The sequence below is a fragment of the Hirundo rustica genome, chromosome 1, assembly GCF_015227805.2.
Source record: "Hirundo rustica isolate bHirRus1 chromosome 1, bHirRus1.pri.v3, whole genome shotgun sequence".
NCBI lineage: Eukaryota > Metazoa > Chordata > Aves > Passeriformes > Hirundinidae > Hirundo > Hirundo rustica.
Genome location: NC_053450.1, coordinates 91,134,666 through 91,155,645, shown reverse-complemented (window position 1 = coordinate 91,155,645; position 20,980 = coordinate 91,134,666). Strand labels below are relative to the sequence as shown.

Genomic DNA, 20,980 nt, shown 5'->3' with positions numbered 1-20,980 from the left:
GCAGATGACATCAGAAAACCTCTGTGTCTTTTCTCTCTCTGCAAACACCTGGGTCTGCAAACCTAAGTTTGCAGACAGCTCCTGTTTTGCAACAGGTCAGATGAAAAGGAGGACTTAATTAGAGAATTCTGAGGACAGCTGTGGAGTGATTACTACCAGCAAGGAATGTGCTTGGTCAGAGGATTTCATATAACCCTTGTGTTACCCACTGGTGATGTGATGCAGGGAATAGATACTTCCAGTTGGGTGATTCCAACATAGCTGAACAGCAGCATCCACCTTCTTAGACAAGATTGTATTCAAAAATGCCCAACCTCCCCTCACTCTGACATGCTGCCTGCAGTGAGGTCTTCATTCTGCCTTTTCTCTGGTTCCACAGCTCACCAAGTTCTTACTGGTGGTGTGGTCCTTGAGACCTTGTGAACTGAAACTGTGACCTCACCGCATTCCCAGCTAGCTGCACAGAAACCTGGTCTGTGGAAAAGGTCTTTCTTCAACAAGAGCATTTCCAGAAGTTAGAACAACAGGAAGTAACTTCACAGTGTTTCAAATGTTTTTCTTTGTAGTGTGTATTACAAGTCTGACGGATCTTTGTAGTCTCTTTGGGCTAACTGAACCTGAACCTGCTTGAAACCTGTGACAAGACAGCTTCTGACTTGGCTGTTCATCAAGAGGTGCTGGGATTCCCAGTGGTACATGTCTGAAGGCTGCCACAGAATTATCCCTTGGACAGAGGAGCATCAGAAAGCTGACATTTTCCAGGCAGTAGTTATACTCTTGATAGTAACCTGGACAGATCAGTGTGACTGTGTGTCACAGCTACAAGCTGGAAATCATGGAGATAACCCTGAGGCAATAAACTTACTGTATCTGGTTATGTACACTTGGGGTAGACACTGTGAACATCTGACAAGCTGGACCCACATATGCATTTGTCAAAGGTATGTGGCAAAATAAGCTTTGAGAAAACATTACTGTCAGTGTTTATTGAATGCTACTGAAGTGATTGGCTAACTGAGCCTCGTAGAACGTAGCCGCCATGCCCAACATTTACAAGTCAGACAAAGCCTTGATACTAAATTGTCTGGTACAGACCTCTGTGCTTGAGTTATGTGAATATATTGGATAACAAAGACCAGGTGATAAAACACCCAGACCTACAGCTTCATCTAGGGATGAAGGCCTGGACAAAGCATGGTCACGAGACAAGAAGAGGACTTTGGTTAAAGTAATTATGCTATCTGATGGATCCCTGTAAAATCTTCACGGGATGGGATGATTCCCTATAAAGCAGTGACTGAGCATCCATCTGAATTATGGGAAGTGTTACGGAGTCCCAGATGTGAAGACAAGCACTGACAAATAAGTAAAAGTGTGACTGGAGGAAGCAAGTTAATGGAAACAGGAGGAGTAGGTTCATTTGAGTGAGAGAACTGTGAAGAACCAAGAAATAGATATTGAGCAGATTTAAGGTGACACCTGTGACTTGATGTCAGGACTCAGAGGCAAATTGGGCATTTTGACAGAGGGAAACAAGGTAGAAGCCTATTTAAAACCACAAGGAACAGGGAAGCATTGAAGGTGAGGGACAGAAATGCTGGGAGACACATACTTTGGGGGAGACTGCTGGAGTTCTGGAACTGCTGCATGGGAACCTGGTATAGATTCGGTAAACTGAAGATGTCACTGCCATCTAGATATTAGAGATGATAATGAAAAAGATGTAGGTCGAGAGGAAAGAAAAGAGATGTTTTGATGCAGGCATGAGAGAAAGCATGAAAAGAAATTTATGCTGGGCTCTCAGACGGTTCATACAACTGAACCCTTGGAAAGGCTGATAACTTGAAAACATTTCTCAGAATGCTCCAGGGAGGCACTACTGTCTCCTTCTTTAATGATGAGAAGAAATACCAAGTTCAATTGCCTGAGGTCACATATATTTTGGTGATACAGCCAGGAAAAAATGTGCCTTTTGAATCTTATGCCAGCATCTTTAACACATTTCTGCTGTTCCTTACAGCAGTGGTGAGAAGAGATGCAGGAGCAGGGAAGGAAAAGGAAGGGATAATCATATGGAAAAGTCAACTGGGGACATACACTAGTTCCAAGTTGTACCAGATCGCACTGGCTTTTTCTCCTGTTTTCAGCAGCTGTGTGTACCTACTGCTGCAAAGGCTCACTGGCTCAGCTGGAGCACAGGTGAATGTTAATTCCAGGGCAAGCTCTGGTCAAACTTAACACTGCATCTGCCTGGAGGGCTGCCCAGCTCACAAATCCAGGCCTACTCCAGCTGAATTTGTGCAGAGCCAATCTGGTTATCAGTGACTTGTATAATCAGGCATACAAAAGACATCTGAGGGACTCTATCCAGATCCAGCAGAACTGTGTGAGTGCTGCAAGCTTGAGCTGGCGTCAGCACTGCTATTCTGTAATGGCATGAAAGAGGAGGCACTGTGAAATGTGAATGAGCAAAATCAGCCCAGATACAGCATAGGCCTTAAGGGGAAAGCCAGTGCACGGAAGTGGCATTGTGTAAAACCAAGACGAGTCTGGCCAGCTCTGGGTGAGCTACTGGGGTGCTTGTGTGCAACATACCCCGTATCCTGTGTTATCTAGGGGGTTGTTGCCTGGTGTTCCCACTCCCACACAACCTAAAATAATGGCATGCTGTCAATCTGTACTTGAAAACAAAAGACTGCAGATGAATGTTGCAAACATCACCAGTGCTTCTGGTGTTTATACAAGAAGCTATGCATAAGTTAAAGACCATGCTAAAAACTACAACCTCCTAGTCAGATATTAACTGATGGAAACATAATGGAACAGACTTGAAACGTTCCGATATCTTTAAAACTGAAGCACAGTGGAAGGTTCTGGAGAACATTGGAGAAGTATATTTAATATGGGCTTGTCATTTCTGGAGCAGCAGGGCAGCAAGCATGTGTCGTTTCAATGTTTAGACGTGCTGCATCTGCTGTAACATAGCTCCTCTCTTCTGGAAGAGTTTGGTGAATTATGTTGTAGTTTGCAAAAGTTACTCAAGTTGGATGAGTTTCAATCCTGTAATTCAAACATATTTGCTTCCCTCCCACAAATATGCAGCTAAAATGAAAATGATAAATAGATACTGAAGTGCACAGGAAACAAAGTCCTGTGATTCTGAAGTGTAGATTTCATGTGCCTTTTGCATTATTAATTTGAAGGCTGTAAGACCCACAACCAAAAATGGCACTAGAATTGGGGATCAGGAGGTACTATTGACAAGGCAGAGTCCAAAATGTCTTTTGGCAGGCTTTTGACTTGTTTAAACACTCTCTTTGCAGCCTTGACCTCAAGCCTATTCCTCCTTCCTAATGTTTTCTTCCACCCATGAAGAAGGTTTCTCAGTGTGCTTATTTTTTTGCAAAGATGGAGCAAGGTTGTGCTAGGTAGCAACAGGAATTTGCCACCAGTAATTAGAAGATGAGTATTCCCTTCCTTTTTTGCAGGTTAGTAGCAGACATGAGTCGAACCAAGACTTTAAAACTCAGCTATATGAAACAAGAAAGCTCAGGAGAAGTCTGCCAGGTAGCTGACAAGATAGGACACCTGAATGGGTGCCTGGCTATAAATATTGCTTGTGATGTGCTTTGCACAAGCTTCATTTTTAGTATCCCTTTACCATGGACACAGTGTTCCTTTCAAGCAGCCACCAGGCAAAGGGAGGTGAGGTCAGCAGAGCAGCTGGGTGCTCTGCCCTTAGGCACTGCTGCCAGCTCTGCTCTTTGGCAAAAGGGTGGAAAGAGGAACTGGCACACTTCACCCTTGTCGTGTGTTCTAAGATCAAAATATTCCCAAATTCAGGTTTGGCAGAAGCTGAACAGATTTGATAGGGATTTCACTTACTCTTCAGATTTCAAGGTTTGGTGCTATTGTTTGGATAGTGTCAGAGCTCAGAGTAAATTCTAATGCCAGACTTACCTACTCTGAGATCTTCCCAGAGTTCAGATGTGTTCTTAGGAGGATAGGTGTAGTTCATCTGCTTTCTGTCAAGTGTGGTTTATAGTTCAGTTCTTCTGCCAGTTCTAGGAAGAAGCTGAGCTGAGGGGAGGCCTGTTCTGACACATACATGTTGAAGAAGCAGAGAGTATGAACAGGAAAATGCTTTGTTTCAGGGGTGGGTCACCACAGGCTCATAAAAGACTAAAAGCCAAACTTTTCCAAGCAAGACTAGATGTGCCAAAATATCACAGGAGGAGCCGCTGGTGGAATAGTTCCAGCCCAGCTGGAGATATTGGAGATCACAGTAGAAAATTAAGAATGATTCCAAAAACCTTCTCCCTGATCTTACTCCCAATGGAGCTGATTTCATGATTTACAAAGCCAGAGGAGACAGAAGGACTGAACAGTCACGACTGAGTATTCAGTGTCGCTGTTTAGTGTCTGGAACATATTTAGGAGTTGTACCTATGAGTTAGACCTCCTTTGTGGTGCATGCTGAGAATCACAGAACCCAGGAGTGGTGGTCCTTGGTCCAGAATTTTTAAACAGGAACCAAATGCAGACCCATCCAGATCTCTTTGACTGGGAATCATCCAGAACAACATTGAACAGCTGATGAACTTGAAGAATCCATAATTTCAGTTAAAAATCTGCTTGTTTTATGTCATTGTTGGGAGGATTACATTACATTCACGAGTCTGCTTTCCTTCAGGGTACATTCCCACTCACCGCTTGTTGTCTAGAAAGCTATTGAAGTAGGAACCATCCATTTCTCTGTACAGCTCAACAGGTCCCAGCCTTGTGTTTAGGACTTTTGGTTGCTGCAGTCACAGTTAATAAGGAATCATGCTTAGGTACTATTATGAAGTAAAGGGTTAAAACTCAATTTGAAAATAAAAGACTGTGGGGTAAAGTAGAATCACCTATATCTTTGTCATTGTAACAGAAAAGGGGGTTTTTTTACATTTAAAGTACCAGAGAAATACAATTCAGCCTGTGTCAGTTCTACAGTAAAGCTTTTCTTCCAGGTTTGCTGGGACTATTACAGGAAGGGACTCTGTACCAAACTATTAAATGCTGGCTATTGTTTCTGGAGATCACAGTGTTCCTGCTTTGGCTTTTACCTTTTTCTCCTTTCCATGCTTTCTTATGTGTCCCTTTGCTGATCACAGGAGCCGGTGCTGACTTTGTCATGATTGGAGGAATGTTTGCAGGCCATGACCAGAGTGCTGGAGACATTATAGAAAAGAATGGCAAGAAGGTGAAACTGTTCTACGGAATGAGCTCTGATACAGCCATGAAGAAGCATGCAGGAGGAGTTGCTGAATACAGGTATGAATTCCACACAGGAGCAATTGCAGTGAACCTTCCATCCAGGAGCTTTTGGAGCAGAATTGTGCAGAAGGAAACAGGCCTGTGCTGCTACTCCCATTGAAGAAGCTATTGCCTACACTTATGACAGCAGATCTGAGGGAGGGATGACAGCCAGGGAGACAGACAGAAAGAGCTAGGGTTGGCTAGCTGAGAGCACTGATGTTCACTCTTTTGCAGCCGATGTGGTGTGCTGTCACTGCAGCACCAGCTGTGTGGTCTGGGAAATCATTAGGCACTCTTCTGACTTACTGCTCCTTCGGGATATGTATGAACTAAATGCTGGAACATGACGTACCAGGCTGCAGTTTCTGTCCCTGTGCTTGTCACATTGGGTGTCTTGTTGGTGTAGGGATTCCCAGCTAACCCACGTGCTCCCTTCTGCTTGCAGAACGTAGGTGCTGGTGAACTGCTGAAGCTCAGCTGGGGTTTCCCCTGTACGGAGATGAGGGCCCAGCACCTCCAAAGTACTCAGTCACCAGCGGCAGCTCTGGGATTCCCTTCTGCATTTGTTGGGAAGTCTTCTTAGGCAGCAGAAGCCTGCTGTACAGTTTTCCCACCCCTCTTTTGGTAACTGAGTACCAGAGTAGCCTCAAGTAATGCAGAAGCTTAGGTTTTGAGCTAAATCCTCAGAGGAGAGGAAAGGAAGACAGATTTTGCAAAGGAATCTGTTGTCCATTGCTATTTTACTCCAGAAAGTGCTGAGAATTTTGACTTTTTAGAAAAGCAGATGACATCAGAAAACCTCTGTGTCTTTTCTCTTACGAGTGGTGGTCTTAATCACTCCCCTTGGACAGCATGGTTCTTACGTACTTTGTTAGAGGATGACTCCTGTCTTACAGTAAACAGGGGTTTATTGACTGGTCCCTTTTGATTCTTCTCTGCTGGCATAGATTGAGGCTCTGGTCCCATCTGGTAAACTGCTGTTTGCCAGTTTCAGACACAGTGACCTTACCTGCAGTTCCAGCCAGACACTCGGTATTGATGGGTTTTTTTGGCCCCATCTGCTACAGCCACTCCAGCATATAGGTTTTTCCCAACGTGTCCATCTGCTACCATGGGTAAGAGTTGCAGCTCTGTGAAGGTGACAGCACAGAATGTAAAGCAGGATGGGATCCACTAAACAAAATGGAATTCATGCTTTGGCACAAGCTGATAGATAGCAATCCCAGATGTCATACTAGATAGAAGATCTTTGATCCCACCACCTGTTCTCCACTCCAGCACTGACTCCTGTGGTGGTTTTTGTCTGCACCATAAAATTGTGCACTCATTCACACAGCACTTAGTGGAGTACAGAGTGGTAAAACATAGCCTCCTTCAGAGCATTTACAACCATCTCCTTTGGCCTAAATCATGGCATCACGGAATCTTGGTTGGAAGGGTTGGAAGGGACCTTTAAGGTTCATCTAGTCCAACCTCCCTATAATGAGCAGGGGCATCTTTAACTAGATCAGGTTGCTCAGAGCCCTGTCCAGCTTGGCCTTGAATGTTTCCAGGCATGGGGCATCCACCAAGTCTCTGGGCAACCTGTTCAGTGTTTTTGCTTTCAAATGCAGCTGTTGATTTGCAGAAGAAAGAGCTGCACAAGATGCCATCTGCATCTGAGACGAGCTGAAATGATGCACCAGAAAGGTGTGCTTGCATATCTCTGAGCTTTGATTCACTTTGGGTTCATATGCCACTTCCCAGAAGCAGCGTACAGTTTGGGGGCTCCTTTTTCTTTTTTTGTCCCCCAGCAAACGGGGGCTTGTCATCAAAGCCTCTGAAACAAAAGGTCTGAGTGAACAGCACTAGTAAGTGTCTCATAATATAAAAGTGGCAGCTGCCAATTGCATGGTGGTGCTGGCAGCCTTTTACCTGAATGATCATTTCTTGTCCTGTGCTACCCTGTGCTTAAGTCAGCTGGAGTGTGGGAAAGGCCTGATGCTGCTCAGGCATGTAGTGAATGGAAGCTCCCTGTAGAGATCACAGAGCAGCCTGGGCGTGCTACATGGATCCCAGTCATTAGGGCCTGGCCTCCACAGAGCTGGTGAAAGTTGCAGGAAGAGTTTGAGAAAGCTGGCTGCACCAGGGGGACAAAGGAGTAAGGCAGCTCTTAAATTCTGTTCCACCTAGTTAGCTGTGTGTGATCTGGCAATAAAATTTTTTGCCAGCAGGAGAACTAATTGATACTGGTCCCTCTTAAAAATGAGATAAAGTGCAAGTATATTGTCTTGTAGGAGCAAAGGATGTACAGAAAGATGCCGTATTTGGCTCAGTCTAGACAGACCTTTGGAAGTCATTATGGGCAATGCTATACCAATTTTGCTTGATCCATAGCTGTATTTTGAATTGCATCGTCAATTTGAGAATTCTCTGGGGACCAGATTCTGAAACTTTCTCAGCAGCAAGGGAGCAGGAGCACAATCTGAAATTTTTAGTCCCTGTTGAGATAACTGCATTTCTGTGCCACTAATAGGTAGCATAGAAGGACTCTTCAAATCTGCTGCCAGATACAACAGCTCCAAACACTAAATCTGTGAGCCTTGGCTCTTAACTAGGAAAGTGCTGATACTCATCTTCACTCTACAGCCATGACACATAGCTGGCTACCTGTACCAGCCTTGGGCTCAAATTTCCTTGGCCTGTCCCAGCATGAGTGTCACTGTGGTTTAAAAATAGCAGCTGCTAAATCCAACACTGTAAATGTACTGGGCATTGAAGGGGGATTTGAAACAGCACCAGGTTTTCTTTGAATTGCTCATATAGTAAAAGTTACAGGAAGTTTAATCACTTCTTAGTTTAGCTGATGGCAAGCTTGAACCAAAAGGGTTCTTAGTTAGCTTTTTAAATCCTGGATACCCCAAACTTGACCCAAACACATCAAGTCAGTGGGGCTCCTTTATATGCATTTTAAAAGGCAACCTGTAAGTCTATTGGTGACCCAAATAAGCTGTTTTGTCTTTAAAAGGGCCTGAACACTCACAGTGTGGTACTTGAGCAGTGGGGAGCTCAGTGTGCTCAGTCCCCTGCAGAATCAGACTGCTTGTCACTTAACTTCATCTTCTCAGAATTACATGTGTCTGGAGAAACTGAGCCTGCAGCAGTTACATTAAAACTGACAGATAAGGTGAGATGGCTGTAGCAGGGAATAAAGTCATGAGAGTAATTATTTTTGTAATGAATATGTTAAGTTGATCCCATTTAATCTGTGTACTCATTTTCATTAATCTTATGTCATTTCTCTATTGGCTTATTTTTACATTTTCACCTCCTTTCATGAGGAATATGGGTCAGAGCTGGGGATTTCTGAAAGGCAATTTTTATATTTCTTTTGTGGGAGAAGAGAAATAAGGCAAGCAGGGACTGCATGCAGTATTGTTCAGTTCGAGCCAATTTGTTTTTGTTAACCCTTCTGAAATTTCACGGGTTTTGTGTGAATGCTGCAGTTCTATTGTGGCCACTCAGCAATTCACAGCTGCTACTAAGCTGGCTTTGGGCGCTTTATATTAACTGCAGGATGAAATTTTGTCCACAGAGACAGAATAGCACCAGCTGCTGGCTGCTGCTTACTGTTTTGTGTATCCCAAATGATAGCCTGGTAGATGTGCCCCCAGTTCCTCCATTTCTTGAATGCCCCACTCTAAAGATTGTTTCATGCCAGGGCAGCCTGACCCCTTTATTCTGATCTACATTTTGCTGGGCTGACAGAGCACCGTCACATGTGCTTCATCCCATGCAGCCTGCCAGGATTCCCACCAACCGCACACATCCCTCCATGCAGCAGCCTTCAGCTGGCCAGGAGGGGCACCACAGACCAGGCCCTGTGCAAAAAGTCTGAAGCAAATTGTTCTCCCTTTCTATTCAGTGGCTGGCAAGTGCCAGAGTTACTGCTGAGAGCATCTGAGCACCTTTCCCAGCTGCTGGGAGCCTCAATTGCTCTGTCATCACCTTTCTTTCTGAGAAGGGGTTACTTTTGGGTCATAACTCCAGGAGAGATGTCAGAGCTGCAAAACCCTCATCGGTTCCTGCTGACTTGCTTATGCAGCTCTCTGCCAAGTGTGCCAGCTTTTGTGACAGCCCGTGTAATCCATTGTCATGGTTTATCCCGGCAGGCAGCTAAACACCACACAGGCACTTGCTCACTCCACTCCCCAGTGGGATGGGAGAGAGAATTGGAAAAAAACCAGCAAAATTCATGGGTTTGAGATAAAGACAGTTTAGTAGGACAGAAAGGGAAAGGGTAATAATAACAACAGCAATAATAGTATACAAAACAAGTTACATGCAATTTTTCACCACTCGCCAACCAATGCCCAACCAGTTCCTGAGCAGTGGCCCCAGCCAGCTTTCCCCCCTAGTTTATATACTGAGCATGTTCCATATGGTATGAAGTGTCCCTTTGGCCAGTTTGGGTCAGGCGTCAGCTGTCCTGGCTGTGTCCCAACTTCTTGTGCCCCCAGCCTACTTGCTGGTGGGGTTGTGTGAGAAAGAGGAAAGTCCTTGACTTGCAGTAAGCACTGCTTGGCAATAACTAAAACACTGGTGTGTTGTCAGCATCAAGGGCTGTCCACAGGACACAGTCCCTTCACAGCTGTCCCTGTTCTGGCATGAGTCACACAGGGACTACAGTCCCTTTGGAAGTGCGCACCTTTGGCATGGACCACCTCCTTTCAAGGGTGCCTCTAGCTGCACGTCTCCTCAGGTGTGTCCAGGTGTGTCTCCTCTCCCAGTGGCTGCTGCTGTTTCATAAATACACTTGAGGAGAGGTGTCATGTGCTCCTCTGACTCGCTGAAAATTTGGTGGCTCACACCATTTTTGGAGCCAGGTGGGACCATCTCTGGCATGATGCAGGTAATGGCCTTCTCCCACACAGGTCGCACTGGCCTCTCGTGCCACCTGAACCCTACGGTGTTTGCCCAGCACAGCACCCATGTGGCTGCTGGTGGAAGACAGCTGGGTGCTCATCACATTGGGCACTCATGAATGTACTAACAGGGTGTTTGGACATAAATAATTTGGGCATGCATGCATGAACTGATTGGATGCTTATGCAAAAATTACTGGCCATTCATGCATTAATTAATTGGGCACTCATGCATTAATTTATTCAGTTCTCATGCATGAACTAATTTGGCATTCACACATGAACACAGCAAGCCCAGCAATTTATGGCTTATACGTCACTCCTCGGTAAGACACGTAGTGGGGAACTCTTAGAATGTTAATCCAGTATGAATTCTTTAGACATCATCACAGTCTTAATGTACATAAATGAAAAACTCCATTTTTCCTCCCTTTGGACCAGCCACTGGGAATTAATACTGTAGCAGTACGCTTACTAAATGTCTCTCCTCCATCCTGAGTGCTGTGTTAAAAGGGTTAACATTTGGTTATGTACACATATGGATACTGATCCCACCCCTGGGCCAGACTTCAGCAGCTAATAGTGCGCCAGTGTGTGTATACACGTAGTAAAATTCCACCCACGCTTCCCTGGGTACCAGATGACTCCTCAGCTCGGTCTGAGCAACATGTTATCTCTTACAAACCCTTTTCCTCTGAGGACAAGACTGTTGGGGTTAATGTCAGCAGAGCTTGAGTATATATTCATCAGGAACTTCATCACCTTAACCCTGTGGACAAGGCTGTGGAGCTAATCTCACACTTCTCTTCTAGCTTGTTTTCCCCAGTACAGTATCTGCAGGTTACTCCTTGATCAACAGGACATCCCACCAGCTCATCAGCTGACACTTCGAGGAGCAGTAGCGAGTGTTTACCTGTCAGAGCTTAGGAGCTGTGTCATTAGGTGTTCACCACTTTTATAGATCTTGGTCTCCAAAGTGGCAACCCACAAACGTCACCTTCCTAATGCCACCATAGCCACTGCAGGGACATCTCCTGGGGCAGTGGCTGTAACCGTCACTTATTTCTGTAATTTTTCACTGGAAAAAGGACCACCAAGTGTTCCTGCTCATAGGAGCAATGTAAAAGTTATGACCCACAGGATGCTCAAGCATGATTTAACAGGGAATTTATATTTGAACTGATGGTGCATTCTTGCATCAGATAATTGGCCTCTCGTGCATGAACTGAATGGGCGGTCATGCACAAATGCAGTAAACCCTGCACTCTTGCCCGGACCAGCATGCAGAGCTCTTCAGGTGGCAGGATGTGGTAGAATTTGCGCTGGTTTCCGCAAATCCCAGACATGCTCTGGGAGTCCCTGTCTCTCACAATCTAGCAGGAAGCTCCCTGGAGTCTGAGCTCAACCTCTCAGCTTTGCCTGGAAGAGGTGGGCATGACCAAAAGCCAGGAGCAGTGGCATGAGTGTCATTTCATGGGCCCAGCCTTTTCTTGCTGGCACTGGAGCTGAAAATAAAAGCCTGGGAACTCTGAGCAGTGCAGGCCACTCAAGAGACCCCTAAGCCCAGTGCAGTCTGCGAGATGCCAGTGGCACATCTGTCTTCCACTGGCCACTCACTGCAGTGTTTATTTAAGAGTTTCCAGAAAGAGTCAATTATGCATCAGATGTAGGGAGATTAATCATGGCTCCTTACTCACATGACATATCAACACTTTGCCTTTATTGTCTCCCTAGGGCTGTGACCTCACATTTAAACTAACAGAATGAAATATAGCCAGGCTCACACTGAAGTACCTCCACATAGCAGCTGTTGCTGTTAATGATTCACAAATGGAGCCTACAAATAGGCATGGCCTTTCTTGTACTATCCCTTGGAAACTTTTTTAAGGAAGAAGCAAATAAAGCCGCATTTAGAACAAGGACAGACTGCTGCCATGATTTCTGCCTCCATTTTGTAGGGCAGAAGGAAAGTGTCTCCTCTTTCCTCCACATTTGACTTAGACCCTTCCCAAGGCTTGCCTTTCCAGAGGAGCCAGTGTGCCAGGCAGAACGAGCTTACTCTAAAGTGCAGTGAGATCAGCTGCTGATTAAGGGTCTCCACTATAGGAGGGATTGCTGAACATGGGGCTGGAGAAAGCTGGAGGAGGAGTGCAAGTTATTTGCCTGGATTCTTCCATCGTATAACTCTTCAGATGTGCTTTTTGGGAACAGTGCAGTCTGTGCTGGCATGCACCAGCACTTGACAGTATTCACAGCACTGCTATTTTTCTGGCCTTTTTGCCTGGCACTCAATTGTGCCTAGATCACCTTTTAGCTTCAAGGGACAGCTGTGCAGCAGGTTTCTGTAACCGCTTTCCCACTCTCTCTCTGTGAGCTCTGGAGAATCACACTGTTAGGAGACAGCCAGAGCACTTCCATATGTGTCTGATCAGTGATGCGGGATGGAGCCCAGGGGCTGTGAAGCCTCTGCAGAGCTGTGCTGGGTGGTGCCTGCAGAGAACCAGCTCCAACATTTTTCTGTTTGAGTCTGGCCGTTCCTTACACTTTAAAGCTTGCAGCTCTCACAGTCAGATTTACCTTTCAGTAAAGCTGGAAGTTCCACTTGATTGTAGGCAGATGGTAGAGGGGAGGAAGGGGCAGATCTGTAAATAAACTCATGGGATATTGGAGCATCTACAAGATCTGTCTGCTTCTACTTCTCAGTGTTGGTGGTGAGTGGACCTGAGGCATTTCAGTGCTTGAGAGCACCAAGCAGCACCAAGCAGGAAGCAGTAAAGCTGGGGGCATGTTTGTAAACTGCAGTCTGCAGAGTTAAGCTACACATTGCTCCATTAAACACACTCATGTTTCGCATCCAGATGTGCATACAGTGACTGATCTCTTCTCCAGGGCTTCAGAGGGCAAGACTGTGGAGGTACCATACAAAGGGGACGTGGAACACACCATCCTGGACATCCTCGGGGGGCTGCGCTCCACCTGCACCTACGTGGGAGCTGCCAAACTCAAGGAACTGAGCAAGAGAACGACGTTTATCCGGGTCACCCAGCAGCACAACGAGGTCTTCTCCTAGCCTAGGCCTCGGGCGCTGGAGAGAGGGATGGGGGAAAGAGCAGGAAGGGCTGCTCTTTTCCTTTTCTTTTTCCTCCATGTTGTGTTAGTGGCAGACTTCCCTCTCTCTCTCTCTCTCAGAATGGCAGTATCATAGCCATTGGCTATGGCTGGGATTTGGAAAGGGAAGGTCATGCTATTAACACAGTGCCATTGATTCAAAATGCAATAGCCTCATCTTTTATTGTTGTGCCTATTTAATTTTTTAATCAACATTTCTTCACCTGTTTTTTTCCCCCTCTGCTAAATAGCTTCTGAAACCTCAGTTAACAAGGAATTGGCTTGTACAGACATGGCTGTTAACGCCTGCACATATTCACACATTCCCTTTTTTAAGACTGACCTGTCAGCTACCACCACTTTCTGGCAGTGCACCTTTCAGAAATTGCAGGCTGGGAGAGAACAAGATGCAAGGAATGGCATGGAGAAATAAAAAATCATATTCTCTTAATCTTTTTTCTGGCTAAAGAATGGATGTTATGGCATAGCTGCCAGCCTGCAAAATGTCAAAGGTGGATGGTTGACGAGGCCTGGATGCTGGTGACATGTGATACTAAAACTGCCAGATCTCTGTCACCTTCAGTTCACAAGTCTGATGTTGCTGTTCTTACTTAAACCTCCCTATTCAATGGACTTGCCCCTTCAGAGAAGCTGACACTGAATGTAGCAAAACGGTGCTGGCCCCCATCTGAGGAGATCATTTGGGTGAACACTTTTCAGAGCTTGCCTGAAAAGTGAATGCAGTTATCATGAATGCAGTTATTGAATTACCTGGGTTCCTGCCTTTACCTGCTCTCCGGGAACAGGATTTTAAGACATTGAAACTCAGCAACTGTAACCCTGACACGGGGGAATGATTCTTGCAGTCCTCCCTGTTCCTTTGCCTGCTCACATCCGTTTAGCAAAGATGTAAAAAGCTGGGCAGTGCATTGTCTGTGGCAGGTGGAGGAGGCCAGAGGGATCAAATTGCCTTCTGGCTATGTGGTACCACTCCTTTGCAGTCCTTGACATCATGTAAAGCAAGAGAGAGCTTTTGACAGAACAGCCAGATTGATTGCAGGACACTGTCAGGCAATGGAGTTAAAGCATTTGCTCTAAAGGTAGTAAAGAATGTTTGAGACTCTTGGTCACACTTCAGTAAAGTGTCATTGCCTGATAATGGATAAATTACAATGAAAATTTCTTTGGAAATGCGTGTATTTGGAAATACACGTTGCATCCACATGAATACCGCAGTAGCTCAATACAATAAATTATGTAAAAGTGAGCACCAATGAATTAATAATGCTTGGCCACTTACTTTAAACTGCTGCTGAGATCATAATGCAGCTGATGTTACATCAGTACTTCAGAGTCTTTCCCCTCCTGTAGACATCTGTGGAAAGAGGCAGGCTTCCTTTGAAAAGCAAAAAAGTGATAGCAAAGGAAAAGGAATAGCAAAGAGAAACTCTAGAATTAAACTCATACGCTGGACTGCTCAAAAAGCACAAGGACTGGTACAACTGACCATGCTGAGAAGCAAATCCAGGCCACAGGCTGATCCCTGGTGATTTTTAAGTGTGTTGTGCACATTAGAAAAAGCACAGCACATCTTCTAAATTGCCTGGGTTTTTAAATGTCTTCCATTTAACATGTAGGACATACTTCTTAGTTGTAGGATGATCCCTTCCTCTGCTTTGGAAGTGGATGAGGCCTTGATGTGAGCACAGGTTATGTTTGTGCTGGCTGCAAGGACCAGTTGTCCTGCCCACATATCATAAAGGAATGTGAATGCAGAAGAGAAGCAGGCCCTGTGAATCCAGGCCCTGATCTCTTTCCCTCCAGCCTGGAAACATCATGTTAAGACAATGCCAGGCTTCTTCACCACAGAAAGGCGCCGTGGGCCAGCTACTGCTCCCACTGCCCAGAGGCCCAGAGCAGGGGCAGCGTGACCCTTCTGCATCAGTATGGCTGGGGGACAGCACTGTTCCTCATTTATGTGATGGAAGGGGGAAGCAAATGGACACCTCTGTCAGGAGTGGGGTTAGACCACCACTGCCCAGGCCTGACCACAGGTGTGTCTCCACACTGGTGCCTTCACATGTGGGAAGTGCAGCACTCTGCTGGTCTCATGCCCACTCTCACTAAAGCTTTTCTACTTTTTTTAGCTACATTTTTAAGTGGAATTTAAGAAATACATATGCATATAAAATAAATATATTTGTAAACCTTTTTTTAAAAGACCATGCGCACACCAAAGCGAGCAGCTTCATGATGGCTTCAGAACAGTTTCTTTTCCAAAGGGCAGGTGCTGGGGGCAAGGGGAGGCTGCCTCTCCACGAGTGTGGCAGATGGGGCCATTCTTACACCTGCTGTCCTTCCCGTCCTGCACATACCTCTGATTAGTGACTAATTGGAGAGGGACAGGCTATTCTTAAGCTGTCCTCCAAATTCTTCAGGCTGTGAATGCCATTGATACCATGAATGGTGACTGATAAAGTTTTGATGTTAAGTGTTTGGTTTTCTGAGTAGCAGGTCTTACTATTGTTGTGACAAGCAGCATGTTTTCTTTTATTTTCTCCTCTCCAAAAGTGAGCAGGAGAGAGCAGCGAGATGCAGAAAGGCTGAACTGGTGGCATGTCTGCGAGTCGTCCAGTTATGTGTAAATTTTGGTCAGGAATAACCCTCAGCTATGTCAGTGCTCACCATTGACAACTGTACATGTGCACCTCTGAGACAGGCTGGAAAATTTAAAAAAAAAAAAGAAAAAAAAAAAAAAAAAGAAAAGAAAAAAAAAAAGGCACTTGAGTCCCCTTTAACACCTATTCCTGTCCTGCAGTCGTTGCCCTGACCTTCACTTAACTCCAGGTCCTATACCCTGCTCAAGCCTGCTGCAACTCCCACAAGGAACTGAGGCAGGGGGAGCCAGGATCACACTTTGTCTGGCAGGATGGTCCAAGTCAAGACCACAACCACTGACAAATGCCATGAGCCATTTGTGGATCTACCTCACCTGCACATCTAACTGGGTTCTTTGTTACTTGGTGTCCTTTTGTGGGAAATGAAATTTGTCAGTGCTTAATAATGCTTAATGCTGAGTGATTCTGCATAACCAGGTCTTCTCTAACCCTACAACCCAACCCCGTCCTGTCCAGAGGAATGCTGTGAGTGTGACAGCCTGTACCACAGGCCAGGGCCATACCTGCTTCCCCCAGCCAGGCAATTGTTGAGCTCCCAAGAGCAATGTTGAGGTTCCCACTGGCTCCACAGGGGTGCAATTTGACATACCAAAGACCTACAAGTGGGGATGCAAAAAAGGGCAACATTACATCCTTAAGCAAACCCTGCTGAGCATGTCTGCTTGTGGCTTCTTGAAACATAAGGACACCTCTAACACCCCTGGCGCTCCCAGTCCTGCTCTGGGGTTGCCTTTGCTGCAGCACATTCTACAGGGTGGGCTCCTGCCCACAGAGCTTGCTTACCAGAACTCTCCTTGGGAGGGAAGGGCTCTGCACAGGAGCGGCCTTGCTCACTCCCCAGTGACTGTGGAGGCTGCAAGGAGTGCACCATGCATGTGGACACCTCCTTGTAGGTGTGAGCAGTTGTTAGGGGGTTGGGCCTTGAGCCAGCATCCTGACAGATGCAAAACAAGCCATGCAGGTCTCTGTTCTCTGGGAGAAACACATTCCCATCTGCACATTGGAACAGCCAGTACCCATCGGCCACGGGGCAGGGGCTTTGGCTGTGCTTTGCTACAGCTTTCTTCTCCCTTAGGGCATGGTAGGGTTGAATGTAGGATGAGGACACCCTATAAATACGGAGAGTTGTAAGCAGGATCAGAAGAAGCCTCTGTTCGCCTTTGGGGGAGTTTTTCCCATATAAAATGTGCCTGTCTCTTCTTTCAGCTAGTCAATAGCAGGGGTAGAAAGGATGGGGGTAAGGAAGAAACATGGCAGCTGTTGGCCAAGCCCAACTTGTGTTGGGATAGGTGCTTTCAGTCAAGGACACGATGAGAGTTTGAAGCTTTTCTGAACCAAGCACTCCCTACTTTATACCTATGAAACTCCACTCTCATGACAGACTTGTTGCTGCAGCTTTCTGCCACTGTATGTACAGTGTCTATCCATCACCATCTCACATCCCCCAATGGGGGATGGTGCTCTTTAGTTGCTAATACCAGTTTTACACCAAAAAATCTTGTTTTGGAGCCAGGAGGGCTTTTGCAACCAGTGCCAGGTTTGGCCTTGTGTAGAAGGGGGGGGAAGGGGGGGGGTGGCGGGGAAAGCCAAGGCCCAAGAACAGCTGTTTGCCTTCCACAGCAGCCAGGGCCAGCAGGTGGGAGAGGGCCAGCCCTTCCCTGCAGGCTGGGAGCTGCCAGGGGCGGTGGGATGAATCATGTCTTGAGTAGATGCTGGCACACTTTTGCACTCAGGACAGACACCCCCTGCAGCCTTAGCTTCATTTGTGGTCACCCAGATGCTTAAGCAAGCCCTCCACAAATTTATTTGACCCAGTGTTTGCTGGCTGAAGTTTTCACACATAAATCAGCAGTTTGGAGTCCAGAACTCCCTGGCGTTGCCTGTGATAACTGTGAAGTGCTTCTGTGTCATTGGCCAAAAAGCTGATGGGCTTTCAGTGTCTTGCTGCCCTGCTCGGCCGCTGAGATGGTGATGAGAGCGCTGCCTCCCTTCCCTCTGCCGTGGCATCCCTGTGTGCGCCGCCCAATCCCGACTGCTCCCAAGTTCTTGTTATGCAATAAAGAGCTTCACCCTGATGGGCTGCAGAGTGTTGAATGGCCATGGGTGGGAGGGTACGGGCGCCTTTTGGTATCGTTGCAAATAAAAGCCAATGCTCTCCAATGCACTGCCAGGGCGGGGCTGGAGGAGGATGGTGCAGGGAATTAAATTGGGCAAATTATGTCCCTAGAAAAACCCTCTCCCCTTCAGTCATTTAAGACAAAACATGCGTTTGCAATTGGCACTGTTATTTTATTAGTACGAGTATACTGAAACAATAAACTTGTACTGGTATACAGACAATTTCTTTAAAACAATTTTGTTCAAATTTTGAATCAAACATTGTTTTATTATAATAATGAAATAATTTCTACCTAGAAAACCTGCAAGCACCATCAAAGAAAGGGACCATAAAATTCAATAAACAGACGCGAGTGTATCCTACAAATAGACACACCACCATTAGAAAATAGAATATGAATTCTTCCATTTTTTTTAATATTTGTTTTAAAAAAGCTAGTGCAAGTACAATATTTTACACTGGAATTACAGAGAGTATGCACGCATATGGAAAAAAGTTCTCCTGTCACAATAAAAGCTCTTAACTATGTCTGTATGCACTTAAAATCTTCTCCTCTTTTCAATAAGGTGCAAAACGTTATTCCCTCCCTATTTTCTCCTTTGTACTGGCCATGTCAGCTCAATTTCTCCCCAACACAAAGCTGCGATATCCCTTTTACTGGGCCTACACTAGGAACTACACTGGAAGTGTGATTTGCAACAACCCTCAATAGTAATACCAGACAATTTAAAAAAAAATTACTTTAAAAACTACTGATGTAGAATGGCTGGACCTGACCCCGGCTCGGCCAAGCGCCACTGCCAGCTGCTGCCGGGAGCGGTGACATAGCTAGTACAAAATGGATTTCAGTAGCTCACCCAAACTGAAAAAGGTTGGGAAATTCCCCCACCCCCACTTTTGAACACTGCGAAAAAAAGAACAGCGTTCAACAAATTAATATATTATTAAAAAAAAAAAAAAAAAAAAAGGAAAAAAAAAAAGGAGCAAATACATACATTAGTGAGTTTCAACATTAGCTGACTGTCGTGAAGAGTTGCATCTATGCCTTGCCAGATTAGTAACTCTGCGAAGCGCCCGGCCTGATGGCCCGGCTGAAGACACAGGCCACGCCACCTGCAGCCACCCCCGGCCCGTTTTTGCGCTCAGCTGCCCAGATCCAAACCCGATGGACTGGAACAAGAATTCTGCAGAGCTTGTTCAACGGGAGAGTACCTGGGTCCTGAACTTTTAAAGCAAATGCCAGGGTAGAATCCCCTCACCAGCAGGTGTGAAGGGGCAGACCTGTACTGCCCGCAGAGCCAGTGGTCCCACCCTGGCTCCACCCTGGCTGAGGATCTAGGCCCTGAAGTTTCTGCCCATCACCAATCCCACAGTACAGCAAGGACAGCTTCAACAAGTGACTCCCCTCGCTGCAAACAACACTTCCAATGCACACCTACTGCGTGGTCGAGGGAAAGGGCACAGGGGCTTTAACTGCTCAAAACAGAAACTAACAAAAAAGAAACAACCTTGGATGAAGCCTCCATAAAATCCTCAGTGGAAGACTTGAGTCCTTTCAGCTAACAAGAAGGAAAAAAACCTACAGAAACCTTAGAGACTGTTATTGTATAAATACTACCTGTTGGCTGAATGCACTTCACTGTAACACAACTGGGGCTGGTTTCTGAGCACCCGGGGGTCACTTGCACAGGGCGAGAATTCCCACTCCGGGGGCTGAAGCTTGGGTCACCTCCAGAAAGGGGGATGGGAGCAGCCTGAAACTTTGCTCTCTCCACCCTGCCACCAGCTCCCAGCTGCTCAGCTCAATCTTTGGACAGGAAAAGGATCCTCTCTTCAGAAACTGCTTCAGGATCCTCTCCTTTTGGTTCTGAAAAACATCAGGCCTGCCATCAGTCAAGGCCATCACTGGAACCGTGCTCTGTGTGACCAGCTGCTCCCGGCGCTCTGGCAGCAGCCATGGGGGAGAGCGGCAGTGACAGGGGCTGGAAGGCCAGGCCGCCTCGGGTGCCATTCTGCTGCTCGGGCTGGGCAAGGATACCTCATTACAAGCACTTCTAGCTCAGGGTTGTACTCTTTGGATTTCATCTGGAACAGGAAGTGCTGAAAAAACATGAAACAGCATCCCCAGAGAGAGAAAGAAATGGGACCAAAAGGCCTCAGGCGCAAACTTACACAGGTTGTGCTCAGCCAGCCGCAGCTCTCAACCCAAGGGCTGTCAGCACCAGCAGGGTCCCCACACTCAGGGCAGCCAGGCCATGCCTGCCCAGGGCACGCCCCAAACCTCCTTCAAAACTGGCCTTGACCTTTGGGCTGCCAAGGGCTCCCTCAGCGCAGGTGGAAGAGACTTAAAGCCAAAATACAACTGGAGAGTGAAACTAGTTTTGCACAGTAGCCACCCTTCGAAGTGCCCGGTAGCTGCACTCAAGAATTGCTGCTCCAAGGTGTATTTTCAGCACAGGAATAAACAGTGTGACTCCATTCCCCAGAAATGGGACCCATGTAATACAAACAGAAAATTAAGCACAGTTGTTCTTTAAGAGCCTTTTAAGTAATAATTCTTCCTGGCCAGAGCCAATACAAATCAGATCATCTAGACATGACATTTTCTATATACAAAAAACATGTAACTTTCAACCTTTCTCTGCTTTTGTATTTAAAAACTTTTTTTTTTTTTTTACAAACAAGGTATGAAACTCACTGTTCAAACAGAGCCATCTCTTTTTCAAACACTGAATGAATCATTCCAACATTCATTTTTCTTTTGTGCAATTTTTTAAAACATTACCTGTACTCCTCAATGTGAGTGCTTCAAAAAAAGTTTCTATTTTTAATAAGCTTCTCAAATTAGGTTTACATCAAAAAATATTCCCACA

The 20,980-nt window shown here is 46.0% G+C and overlaps 2 protein-coding genes across 2 annotated transcripts in view; one reads left to right on the top strand and one right to left on the bottom strand.

Annotated features, from left to right (window-relative positions):
• The window catches only part of GMPR (guanosine monophosphate reductase), a 42,916-nt gene extending 24,853 nt beyond the window's left edge, over window positions 1-18,063 (top strand). The window contains exons 8-9 of the mRNA XM_040073750.2: window positions 5,154-5,313; window positions 13,092-18,063. Of these exons, the coding sequence (XP_039929684.1) occupies window positions 5,154-5,313; window positions 13,092-13,272 (341 nt within the window). The 3' untranslated portion in view covers window positions 13,273-18,063. The remainder of the gene's footprint in view (window positions 1-5,153; window positions 5,314-13,091) is intronic.
• A 199-nt stretch (window positions 18,064-18,262) lies between these two features.
• ATXN1 (ataxin 1) overlaps window positions 18,263-20,980 on the bottom strand; it is a 257,325-nt gene continuing 254,607 nt past the window's right edge. The window contains exon 11 of the mRNA XM_040073518.1: window positions 18,263-19,974. Coding sequence (XP_039929452.1) covers window positions 19,786-19,974 — 189 coding nt within the window. The 3' untranslated portion in view covers window positions 18,263-19,785. The remainder of the gene's footprint in view (window positions 19,975-20,980) is intronic.